Source organism: Mauremys mutica, chromosome 1 (assembly GCF_020497125.1).
Source record: "Mauremys mutica isolate MM-2020 ecotype Southern chromosome 1, ASM2049712v1, whole genome shotgun sequence".
NCBI lineage: Eukaryota > Metazoa > Chordata > Testudines > Geoemydidae > Mauremys > Mauremys mutica.
Window position 1 is genome coordinate 353,574,975 of NC_059072.1, and position 13,017 is coordinate 353,587,991.

At 41.7% G+C, this 13,017-nt stretch overlaps 1 protein-coding gene across 1 annotated transcript in view; it reads right to left on the minus strand.

Moving 5' to 3' along the window:
• The window catches only part of C2CD3 (C2 domain containing 3 centriole elongation regulator), a 90,316-nt gene that overhangs the window by 66,139 nt on the left and 11,160 nt on the right, over positions 1–13,017 (minus strand). The window contains exons 3-11 of the mRNA XM_045022215.1: positions 11,871–12,028; positions 11,301–11,515; positions 10,324–10,559; positions 9,210–9,342; positions 8,227–8,355; positions 5,792–5,936; positions 5,227–5,405; positions 3,313–3,537; positions 254–366 (exon numbers count right to left, since the gene is read on the minus strand). Of these exons, the coding sequence (XP_044878150.1) occupies positions 254–366; positions 3,313–3,537; positions 5,227–5,405; positions 5,792–5,936; positions 8,227–8,355; positions 9,210–9,342; positions 10,324–10,559; positions 11,301–11,515; positions 11,871–12,028 (1,533 nt within the window). The remainder of the gene's footprint in view (positions 1–253; positions 367–3,312; positions 3,538–5,226; positions 5,406–5,791; positions 5,937–8,226; positions 8,356–9,209; positions 9,343–10,323; positions 10,560–11,300; positions 11,516–11,870; positions 12,029–13,017) is intronic.

Sequence of the window (13,017 nt, forward strand, 5' to 3'; positions counted from 1 at the left end):
CCTTCATTTTTTAAATTAAACTCAATTATGTTTAGATCCCCTCTCCCTGCAGGAGAGTGTTCCATCTCCAAAGTCCCCGTGGTCCTGTGCACTGACCAACTATCCTGGGTCAGATGCAACTTATGCAGGTTCACAAATGTATGTTTTGGGTCTCCCTTCCACAAAGCATAATAAAATATCAGAAAGAGCTAATAAATTTTTAAGAGGTGTAGAATTCAACACAGTTGAGATTAAGAAAAAAGAAAACTCTTACCTTCGCCTGTGATTTTACTTGAAGCTATGCGAATCACTTCTGTTGTTAGGGAAATCTGTCCTCTTTCATTTTTGGAGACTCCCACTGGAAAGTGGTACTCAACGAAGAAAGTGCTACAAATGAAAAAGTGAATTAAAGATCCCAGGCTTTCCGTGGTGTAGTGCCCCTAAGGCCATACACAACAGGAGTAAACTTTGTAGCCACAGTGTCCACAAGCCCACGTTATTGGGCCCACAGGTCCTTCAATATTAGTGGACTACAGGTTTTTTTATTGCGTTATCTGAGTACTATTGCTACTGAGACTCTCTTAAAGAACTACAGAGATGAAAATGAATTTATTCTCCAATGTAATGCAATATTGTTACTTACACAATATCCAAGAACAACATTTGTTAAATTAGAGTTAAGAGGTAGGCAGGGTCTCCCAGGATCACAATGGGCATTTTGACTTCCCCTACGGTGATCTTCTGGTCTGGGAAGAAAGTCCCTGCTTGCAGCTTCCTGAACAGGCCAGTGTTCCGAAAGATGTGTGTCATGCACCTTTCCAGACCAGCCAGCGTTAATGTCCATGAAATGCCCATAGTGATCCACAAGCACCTGGAGAACCATTGAGAAATACCCCTTCCGATTAATGTACTCGGTGGCTAGGTGGTTTGGTTCCAGAGCTGGACTGTACGTGCCATCTATTGCCCCTCCACAGTTAGGGAAGACCATTTGTGCAAAGCCATCTACAATGTCATGAACGTTGCTCAGAGTCACGGTCTTTTGGAGCAGGATGCGATTAATGGCCCCGCACACTTCTGTCAACACAAGTCCAACAGTCGACTTTCCCACGCCGAACTGGTTAGCGACCGATAGGTAGCAGTCTGGAGTAGCCAGCTTCCACAGTGAAATCGCCATGCACTTCAACGACAGGGCAGCTTTCATTCTCATGTCCTTGCACCCCAGGACTGGGACAAGCTCATTACACAGTCCCATGAATGTGGATTTCCTCATGCGAAAGTTCTGCAGCCACTGCTTGTCATCCCAGACATGTATGATGATGTGATCCCACCACTCAGTGCTTGTTTCCCGAGCCCCAAAGTGGCATTCCACTGTGGTCAGCATGTCCGTGAATGCCACAAGCAATCTTGTGTTGTAGCTAGTATGTGTGGCAAGATCCATGTCGCACTCCTCTTGCCTTTGTAGTTTAAGGAATAACACCACTGCCACTTGTGACGTGTTAGTGAGAGCGAGCAGCATATTGATTAACAGTGTGGGATCCATTCCTGCAGGTGGAAGAGGCAGAGCGCACAGTACACAAACCGTTGAAAGATGGAGCCAAATGTGGACAGAAGCACAGGGATTGCTGGGATGTAAAGCAATGCATCACGGGGCATCAGGACAGGATCCAGGACGCCCCAGGACCCCATCTGCCTTCTGACACTAAGAGTTGCGGGAAGAGGAAGAAATGCTCTATGAGATAACTGCCCAGAGTGCACTGCTCTGAACACCGCTGCAAGTGCTGCAAGTGTGAACACTCTATCTTACAGGCAGCTGACAACGTGAATGCACAACAGCGGTTTCCTTTCAGCACTCTCTCAGCAGCGCTGTAACTGCCAGTGCTGTAACTGTGCCAGTGTAGACATTCCCCAACGTACAGCATGTTTTTGGGTATCAGCCAGATATTAGCTTCCCAGAGGCAACAGCAAGGCAAGTAACCAACGCCCAGGCGGGGTGTGAAACAGCTCAGTGGTTTGAGCATTGGCCTGCTAAACCCAGGGTTGTGAGTTCAAGCCTGGAGGGAACTGGGGCAAAACAATCTGCCAGGGACAGTACTTGGTCCTGCTGTGAAGGCAGGGTACTGGACTCAATGACCTTTCAAGGTCCCTTCCAGTTCTACATTTCTATGATTCTATGTGAGAAACAACCCAACAACAGTGTATTGTCCAGCAAAGGAGCTACAATGCAGTGATTCACCTGAATGAGGCCACATCAGGGGAATTGCTCAACCTTGCTTGGAGAAACTCAGCAATACCCTTAGACTTGTGTTTTCCACACACATGGACTGAGGGTATAAAACAGGCAGACTGGACACATACTGGGCCTTTCTCCTTCACCCACCTACACTGCAAGCAACAACAACATTGAAGACTTGATACTCCAACTGAGAGGACTGGCCCAGATTTCAAAGATGAAATCTGTATTACTATAGACTGCAATATCCAGTGGGGTGAGAAAAACTGCTTCTAGTTGCTGCCCAGTTTAATAGGGTTGAGAGTTTAGACTGCATGCTTATATTTTATTTCTTTTGGTAACTAACTGACTTTTTGACTATCACTTAATATCACTTAAAATGTATCTTTTACAGTCAATGCATTTGTTTAACTGTTTATCTTTACCAGTGAGTTGGTATGAAGTGTGGGGGCAAATCTGCTCAGGTTTGACAAATGCTGGTGTACGTCCCCTTGCTGTTGTTGAAGGGGTGAGCCAATTAATAAATTAGACGGTATATTCCTGAGGTACAATGCTGGGGAGGATTTGGCTGATGCGTTTCTCTGCGTGATTCATGAGTGGCTCTGGGAGCAGTCATGCAAAATAGCTGGGTGTGGGGCTCCACATGCGGTCGTGCTGAGTGATAACAGCGCCTGGCAGGGCTTGCTGCCGGTCACTAGCAAGGCATTGTGAGAGACAGCCCAGGCTGGAGAGAGTTAAGGAGGCACAGAGGTCCCACAGGCCCAGTCTGCACCCTGGGGATCCCATCATAGTAATATCTTTTATTTGACCAACTTCTGTTGGTTAAAGAGATACACTTTTGATCTTACACAGCACTCCTCAACCACCTTGTCTCCCTAATATCCTGGGACCAACACAGCTACAACGGTGCATATTTTATCATTGTATTTTGTTTAAAAGTCTATGATGTGTTACTTTTTAAGACAAGGAGAGGAGGAAAGAACCTCAGGACCCTGCTGAGATAAGGTCCATTGAACAAAACACCAGCATTGAGAACCCTGGTTCCAAAATCCAACAAAGGCGCGTGTGCACACACACACAATCATAAAAATACTAATTCTTACCGCTTTTTAGCTAATGCTGGTCTTGGTGGTTTCCCTGTGAAGCTTTTCTTGCCTGGTGTAGTCTGGGTGCTTTCAGGAGGAATTCTCAAGCTTTCAATTATGACTCTGGCTAAGTGTATTCGACCCAGCAATGCCAGCCTATCCACATTTAAGGTTATGGCTTGTCCTTCCTCTGTGCATTCTGTGGGAGCTTCAGAAAGTGGTAGTGGTCTAGCAGGAGAACAGCTGAAAAGGTTTAAAGCAGAGAATCCGGCTTAGACAAACATTCATTGCAGCAAAACCCTACGGGAAAACTGTAGGCTGGCAGGGTGTTGTTTTTTTTAAAAAATGGTTCACAATACATGAACACGCACATTTGTTTTTTCACTGTACTATGCTTTTCATCACAAGTTTCCTACTCACGCTTTACAGTCAAAGTATGTAAACTGAAGATAATGAAGGTGGCTTCTATATTAAAATATGTTATGTACTTAAAATACACCTATATAAAGAAGGAAAAGTGCAGACGTTTTCTTTCGATGCAATTCTAACTGCATAAGACAGGATACCCTCCTAACTCAGCTCTGCAACAAGAAAAGGTTCAGGAAGCCTGTGACACTGGTCAGAGGGTGCAGATGCTGCAACAGACATAAAGTAAGTTCACTTGTGTGCAGGGGACCAGCAACAGGCCTATGGACCACTTACATACCATGTAAACTGTATCTTGAGGGCTTTAGTGGTATGTAGGCTTTTTGTGCTGCATCTCCACAGAAGTGAATTTCACCTGCAGAGAGTAGAATGCAATGATAGCAGCAGGTGTGGAATTTGGGAACAGTAGCACAGCCATTTAGAAAGTCAAGGAAGTATACTGATTCGGGTTTAAAGAAAAGTTTAATGTATCATTAAATTGGTTAACTGGATTACTGAGAGGCACCACTGTAAACAGTGTATGAGACTGACAGTGAAGCTACTCTCAATGTGAATACAGTATTGCTTGGTGTAACTTCCTCTCTGACTGTTTGACAATCTTTTATGCTAAGAGTTTTATTTATTCTCTATTTTTTTCTTATTTGTTTCAGGTTTAGCTGTAGATTTTATTGTAAGTCAGGCAAGATACCTTGAGCCTTCTGTTTATTTTTTTATGAAGCCTGTGGTAACATGCTTTCTGTAGAGGCTTTGTAAATAATGCATACATTCGGTTAAAAGAACATTGTCGTTTCAAATGCAGTTAAGAACTAGCTTTTGTAAAAACAAGCTTATAAAAAGTTTACACGCTCTTATTTTTTGTTTACTTGTTTTTAAATTCCAAGGGAGTCAGATTTTCACTCCTCTGCAATGCAGGCAGCCCAAATATTGCATGAAGAACTTTAAAGTGAAACTGGCTTTTAACAAAAATGAAAATGGAAGCATTCATCTTCATTATACAAGCTAAAGGAAATACAAAAAGTAAACAAACTACAGAAAAAAAATAGCAACTTTGGTTTAGAATATTTTCAGTCATTCAAAAAGTGCAAATTATTATTAGAAAGGTAAATACTTTTTTTGTTTTGCAAACATGATTTTTAACTTGACTGTATCTCTTTAAGCAGCTGGTCACATTTTCTTAAATGATGTATGGTAACTCTCTGGATTCCATCATACAAAAGGACATAAAATTCTTAATCAAACTGGTTATTCAAAGCACTGTTACACTATATGCAAGTGAAAGTGCATGGGAGTGTAGTGGTTCTCAATCTATTTACCACTGTGGGCCACATGTGTTTTGTGGGCCGCATCCAATATTACCTGTATGGCCCTGAGGATGTCACGTGGGCCACAGCTGTGTGCTGATTGGGCCACAAGCTGCAGGTTGAGAACCACTGCATGACTATTGCTAATGGCAACTTATGATTTGAGGCTACTGCACACAAAGGAGTCTGTAACTGAACTGTTCACCTGGGTTTCATTTCTGTTGCCTTTTCTTTCTGATCACAGATGCTAGAATCCAAAGTTTTCTGTGACCTCTGATGGTTTCCGTGGTCACCTTTTGCAAGCTTTTTTGTCCTGATTACTTTTTTAGATGATATAATATCCTCATCATCACTGAGGAAGTCACTTAAACTGGTATCAGACTTCTAAAAAGAGAGATTGGAAAAAATAAAAGTTGAATATGATCAATGCCAACAAAAGGTACACAACAGCCACAATAAATGAGGGTGGGAAAAATAGCATGTGATCATGTAATCAGACAATCAAAAACAAACTTAGAGGGGACAGAACTAATACTGCATGGGCAATCTTTATTCTGGCATTTCCCAATGAGAGTGCTTGACTGTCATCTTAATAATGTTCTTTTATCAGTTTTTAATGTACTTTTTAATATATTGGCAAACTTCTATAGGCTACATTACAAAAACGCTTTATAGATACTAAGACGTCTCTCTTCCTTCTGATCTCATGTCTTGATTTTCTTTTACTATAGCACTGAGACCTAAGCATCTTCCCCTCGTCCCTCACTTACATGAGCTGTGTAAAACAAATTCTCCAGCAGACTCTGGTCATAGTGAGGATCGTTCAGCTCGCTGTCATACACCTCACTTCCTGCAGAGAGAGATTCTGGAGGGGAACCTGTCCCATCCCAGAAATGCACAGGGGATAAATCAGCACTGTGGACACAAGAGGAGGAAAAAATATCCTTCTTAATATAGCAGTTTCATATCAATTCTAATTGCATTGTTTATAGAACAGCCACCTTTATATCCAGATTTGAACTTAGTTGTGATGTTCAAACTAGCAGCAATGAAGATAGTGCTTGACAATAATGAAGAGTCCAGTTAAGAGAGATGGCACAGGCAAAACAAAACAAGCCCCCCTCACAATGTATCTCAGACTTGATCTGGATAGAACTCCTAAAGCAGTGATACTCAGACTGAGGCTTGGGAGCCGCAAAGTGTCTCTGTAATGTGTCTCTTGCAGCTTTTTGCAGCACGTGATATTAAAACACTGTGTGATTTACTTATTAACCAATCAGGATGCATTTGCTATGTTATTAACCAATTGGAGAATAGTTGGTCAGTAATTTTGCTGTGAGATATAACAACTGTAAATGAAAGAATGAATCGATACTACTGTGGCTCTTTTGGGTAATGCTGATCGCTAATTTGGCTCCTGAAGCACTGAGGATTGAGTATCACTGACGTAAAGGGATTAATGGGTAGTCTGCTTTCCATTGGCCAGAGTCTTTGGCCTTGCTTCTAAAACTGTCAAAAGGGGGAAGGACTTAGGAGTGGTAAGTCGAATAAGTCACTGAATAGCTACCAGATAAAACAACTTTTGGTTACTACCAACATGGCTAGATATCTGCTAGTGACCTACTGTAGAAGTGAAAGGCTTCATGCCCCATTACCAATGCCCTGAATTAAAAAGCATCCCGTCACCCCAAACATTATTAATAATCTGCTTTTAAAAAAGTTTTCACAAGATGGTATTTTAAACCTGCCACTTTTGTGAGATGAGCTGGTGAATGTCAGTCCACTTCCCATTAGAAAGCTCTCAATTTCACCACACAACTTCACCACCACATCTAAACGTCAGGATAGCACTCAGACACCCAGATTTGGATGGACATGGAGAGCCAACTCTCACATTGTTCACTGGGAACAGGGTAAAGGTACATTAGTGGAATACTTCTTGTGCTCTGTTCTGAGGCTAGGGAATAACTGCATTTTCCAAGGCTGTCAATATGATACCATTCACAAGCGTCAAACTAAAATCTGGATATTCCTCCAATACTTTAGACCAGGGGTCGGCAACTTTCAGAAGTGGTGTGCCGAGTCTTCATTTATTCACTTGATTTAAGGTTTCGCGTACCAGTAATACATTTTAACGTTTTTAGAAGGTCTATTTCTATAAGTTTATAATATATAACTAAACTACTGTTGTATGTAAAGTAAATAAGGTTTTAAAAATGTTTAAGAAGCTTCATTTAAAATTAAATTAAAATGCAGAGCCCCCCGGACTGGTGGCCAGGACCCGGGCAGTGTGAGTGCCACTGAAAATCAGCTCACGTGCTGCCTTTGGCACGTGTGCCATAGGTTGCTTACCCCTGCTTTAGACTGTTAAATAAAAAGAAGGGGAATTAACAAAAAAGTGAAAAGAAAGATTTTCACTGATTTTGCTGGCAAAAATTTTTTTTTTTAAACTTTCCCCCAAAGAGGGAAAGTACAAGAACACAACGGCAAGAAAACCAGAAAGGGAAACTGATTAGAATTCTGAATCTGCAAAGATTTAAGCACGTTCTTAACTTCATGTGTGCAAATAGCTCCAGTGAAGTCAATGGTACTACTCATGTCTATTAAGTTTTTACTTAGTTTAACTTCTAAGTTATTAAATGTAATAAAATATATAAATCTTTGCAGGATGAGGGACCTGACTTGGCTTCACTATTTAACTGAGTGAAATGCAAAAAGGAAGCAATTATAAACAGGGAAAATTGTATATACTATCTTGAACAGCCACTTAAAAGCCACATAAAAATGTAACCAACTCTTTGGATTAAGAGTGGAGAAGAGGCAATTTAATAATTGGGCAAAGAGCAAAGTGCCACTAGTGCCACTCTCTATTTTGCTTAAAGTCTAGATTGTATATTTTTTTGCCTAATATTTGCCTAGTATCTCTGCCAGCAAAACATAAATACAATCAATTTGCACTAGAAACAGTGCTTAGTCTTCCAACAACATCAGCAATATTGCTTGAACAAAAGACCCTCACAACTAAGGTGGGCAGAAACTCAAAGTGTAAAATACTTTCTCTTACCACCACCTGATAACCCAGTACTCCAAAATAATTCCAAGGACACACTGACTCAACAAGAATCCCGTATAATACAAGAAAGAGATATTTGGGTCATTTTGGGAATGTTTACGATAACATCTCAGTGTATGCCATGGCACTCACCTGCCCAGTAGTAGGTGTATTGCTCTTTTTTCAGCATGAGAGTCAAATTCTTGAACTGTGTATTCAGATGCTAGGAGAAGTGGATCTTCAGTAGTGGATATGACATCAGGGTCCAAGGTTTTAAGGCTCCTGGATGACAGTTATTCCGGTGAAGAGGAATCAGGAGGAGGAGGAGTAAGGATAATAAGTGTTTCTGGTTTATTCTAGATTTTATTCATTTCAGCTATCAAATAAACAGATTTTATCTTATTTAGCACAAATAAAAACCTATATACAGTGTGTTTCTATTTGCATTTTAACTCCTTAAGTACAAAAAGGACAAATTCTTTTATACAACATTAGGTAGATTTTGCTTCAAGTTACAATTTTTGATCCAAACTTGTTAGTTTATAATGTGCCAAAAGTGCTACCCAATCCTGCAGTTTAAACATAGCAGTTGCAGGCTCTCTATGCTTTTTCTCATTCTCTCTTTAAAAAAAAAAAAAAAAAAAAAAAGAGTGCTCATGAAAGGTACCTGATCAACATTCCTGGGGAGACTGAAATCCTCTACTTATTTACAAATCAAATATAGCGTAGGCAGCAGCGCTGGAACTGTCTCCCTACCAACCTGCCTCAAACTGTGGGATCTCTTTTAGGCCTGACTGGGTAGCTCAGCCTCTAAATTCCTGTAACCTTTTGACTCTGCTTAGACTACCAGCAAGGGTGCCAACTGTGGATACCTGTGCATCACGGACAGAACTACTCACTCATATCAGACAGATCTCTGAATGACCTTCAGATGGCACTGACATTGAGTCATTACCAACATGGACTGGAACTGGTGAGGTGAAATGTAGGCGCTTATTTACATCAGGGCTTTAATTTCCCTTGTTTGAATAAGAATACTGAAAGATGTGACCCAAATCACAGCATTATAGGAAAATATGATAATGCCTTGAAATTTATGGCTTAGAAGTAAAAAACACTCCCTCCTTCAAGCTCACTTTGCTGTTGCTTTGAAGGTGTCTCTCTTTACAGAAGGATGTACTTCATTCAACTCAACATCAGTATCTGGGCTGAATTTCATTGCAGAAACAGCCATGGCATTGCGGAGTTTATTGCCTTGATCCAGAAGAGCTGGAAAATAAAGAATAAAAACTCAAAATTAAAAATTAATTTAAAATATAAAAGCCATGTGCACATAAAGTAAATATGCCAGATGTAAATGTTATGTCTCTATCTGTCATTATAAAAAGAGCCTTTGACATATTGGAGATTAAGTTTGCTATATACCATAAAGCATATAAAACACAATGGGGAGTAAGAGGGAGCAGTCCTACTTCAGCCTTGAGCGCAGGACAGTATGAAGCACATCTCACTTGTGCTAGATAGACTGAACTTGATGGTGAGGAGAGGGTATGGTAGGTAGGGTTGCCAGATTAACCCATGGAAGGTTGGCTTGACATCCAAAGGTTTCTGACTAGCAGTCCAATTTCAAGATTTCTCAGTAAATACAATGGATGGCTCAGAAGATTGGTAACAGGATATATGGAAGCTTCCACTGTTGGTTTATTCATCTCAATCCAGCTCAGGAAGACAATGAGCTAATAATACTATAGCCTGACAGCTGATTTGGTGGCCCATGGCAACTGAGTTAGTGATCTAAGTCCATTCTTATCAAACAAGTGCTGATAACAAAGAAAACACAAAATCCCACTACACAGTTTGCACTCTTGATAGCCATCTCAGCAGGTAAATCAAGGATTAAATAGGCTAGGAGACTGATATTCCTTTCTAGTTCCTCCAGGTCAGAGATGAGGCAGGATGAGGTAGTTTGTACAGCTGCTGCCCATGCTATACCCGTTCTATGGATAATCAGACCACCTGTCACCAGCACTAAATTAAATATTTTTATGTATTAAATACAGAAGTGCTTTGACTGTCAGTTTAAGTTCCAAATACTGTCTCTAGAACAGTGCATGTAACACTTATCCTGAAGCCTTTAGTCCTACAAGAGCACCAGCTTGTGCCAGCTAGCCACATGCCAGCTAGCTGAAATATTAATGAGCTTGTACAGTTTCAAATAAACCTAAACCCTGATGGCTAATATTTACAAACCTGAAAGGAGGTCTTTTGTAGTTGGATTGTGCACAGACAGTACATGTGCGTTACTGTGGCTCCCCATAGGTATTCCTGCTTCCAATTCAAGACCAGAACTGCTGGGAAATGATGCCTGTTTCTTTGGAGGATTCACTTTTAAATTTTCATCTGGTAAAATCAGACGGTGCTGAGACCCAGAGAAACTGTTCTTTATGTTCTCAGAATTCTCTTGAAAGAGCAAGTGGTCTATTCCTCTATTTAAAAAGATAAAGTTTAGTAAAACCCAAAGTTGATTTGTAAATATAGTGCTCCTCAAACTCTTGTGCACATTCCTTAATCAGAGTACTGCATCCCCCACCTCAAAGAAAAACGTGACATATTTGTATTTGGGTGCACAGAGGAAAAAACTTGACTTCTGTTCTTACACTCACACCATGAAATACGCTGACTCAAATTATAATTAAAACAGTTGGGCCACATCTTCAGCTTACGTAAACCACATAGCTTCAGTGAAATCAGTGGGGCTCTGCAGGTTTATACCAGCTGAGGATCTGGCCCTTTATTCTTTTCCTAGCTAGATGCCTAATTACAACATGATTTAGACTACACATGGAAGTACTTCTTAATCTATAAGTACTTCTTACATAAGGCTGTAAGAAAGTGGTGACTGTTTGGTTCAAAAATAGCAGCCAGTTTGTTAGAGTTGTGGTTGTGGTGTGGTCAGCACAAAAGACACACCGTGTGTTCCTGCCTGGCTCTTGAAGGTAAGCATGATGGCGGGGCAGTTGGTCCAAACTTGAGCGAGTGGTGTTGTGACTCCATACTCCAGATCACAACACCACTCGAATTTGTAGAATCTATATAAAGTTGCTGTTTCCACAAAAAAATTGCGGCCCATGATTTTCTTACAGCCTTAGTCATAAACACATTGCTGCTGCTTAATAAAACATCTGAAATGAGAAGAAATTCCTTTATTTTATCTGGAAAAAAGTTACCTTGGCGTAGCGGCCCTGCTACTGTTAGCAGACTCTCTTCCAGCCATACCAGGCAGTCCATGTAGTTGTGCTGGAGCAAGAAACGGAGTCTTGCTGGATTCAGTCATCCCTCTGGTTCCCTGAGCAGAAGCAGCAATGTCTAAACTCACATCTGTGGTTGGGATGGAGCTGCTACTGTCATAGGTTTCAGACAAGGGCTCTAAGACTAGAGATACCTGAAAAGACACAATGTGCGAAGAATGTTTTTAAATTAAATGCACCAAACATTCTACGGTTGTTTTACTTTCCATATTATGCGGCATGTTGCATTTTCCATACTAGAGGCTACGTACTTGATACAGTTATGTCAGATACTAGCTTAATCTCTGGAATATTTACAAGCAGTTAGTTCACATTACACATTTTCAATCAAAGGAATCAGTTTCTTCAAGGGAATATAGCCCAGGGGCAGGACTTTCAAAAACGTATACTTAAGGTTAAATATAGGTTTAGAAGCCTAATTCTAGGCATCAATTTTTTAAAATCTTGGCTGGCTCAGGTGAGCTGTGGAGAAAGAGATTTCAGTACTACCTGTAGTTCTCCTAGTTTCTCAGATGTTGGTGAAATAACGGTGAAAAATCCACTGATTGGGTGGCTTGGAGATAGTTGTGATAGTCCATTGATTTGAGCTCGACCAATTGGAAGATGGTCAGGTTTGGTCATTACCTCCAGTACAAGAACACCCATATCTACAGGAGACAGGAACAGCTAACTTAGATCTGGTGTAAGACAACATATTAAAAAACCCTGTGTGAACAACAATAATATTGCAGTTAAAATTAGGGCTGTCAATTAATCACAAGATTAACTAAAAAATTACTGTATATACTTGATCATAAGCCGGTTCTTTTATAAGCTGATGGCCCCCCTCGTTCATAAGCCGACCCTATAATTCAGGGGTCAGCAAACTTTGGCTCCCGGGCCATCAGAATAAGCTGCTGGTGGTCCGAGATGGTTTGTTTACCTTGAGCGTCTGCAGGCATGGAGATAAACCTAAGTAAACAAAGTGTCCCGGCGCGCCAGCTGCTTACCCCATGGGCCGGGACAGCAACTGGTGGGGAAATTTTTTTGGGGGAGGCGGGAAGGGGGAGAAGCTGGAAGTCAGGGGAGTAACTCCTGTGATCACCCCCCACATAACCCCACCCCTAGGCCGGGACCCCCGCACTCTCCCCATCCCATCCCTTCCCACCTTATCTGGGGAGGGCCAGGGGAGGATGTCTCTGACCTGACTGGAGCTGCTTCGGCAGGCTGGGCAGCGCGGCTGCAGCCTGCGCCAGCGCCCAGGCGGCGTGGCCGCAGCATGCTCTGGGGGGTGGGGCCGAGCGGCACGCTGCAGCCTGCCAGCCCCATAGCTGCAGCTGCTTTGGAGGCTGGGGGGAGAGCAGCGTGGCCAGAAGTGGAGAGACTCTGGCCCCGCCTCTTCTCTTCTGTCTTTGCTGGCTGTGCTGCATCTCCTTGCTCCCTCTGTTGGAGGGTGAGGCTGTGTCCCACCTCTCCCTCTCTATACCTGTTCATAAGCCGACCCCACTGGTGCTTCCCTTTTCTACTAAAAAAATTTGGCTTATGAACGAGTATATACGGTAATCGCGATTAAAAATTAATCGCAGTTTTAATCACACTGCTAAACAACAGAATACCAATTGAAATTTATTACATATTTTTGGCTGTTTTTCTATTT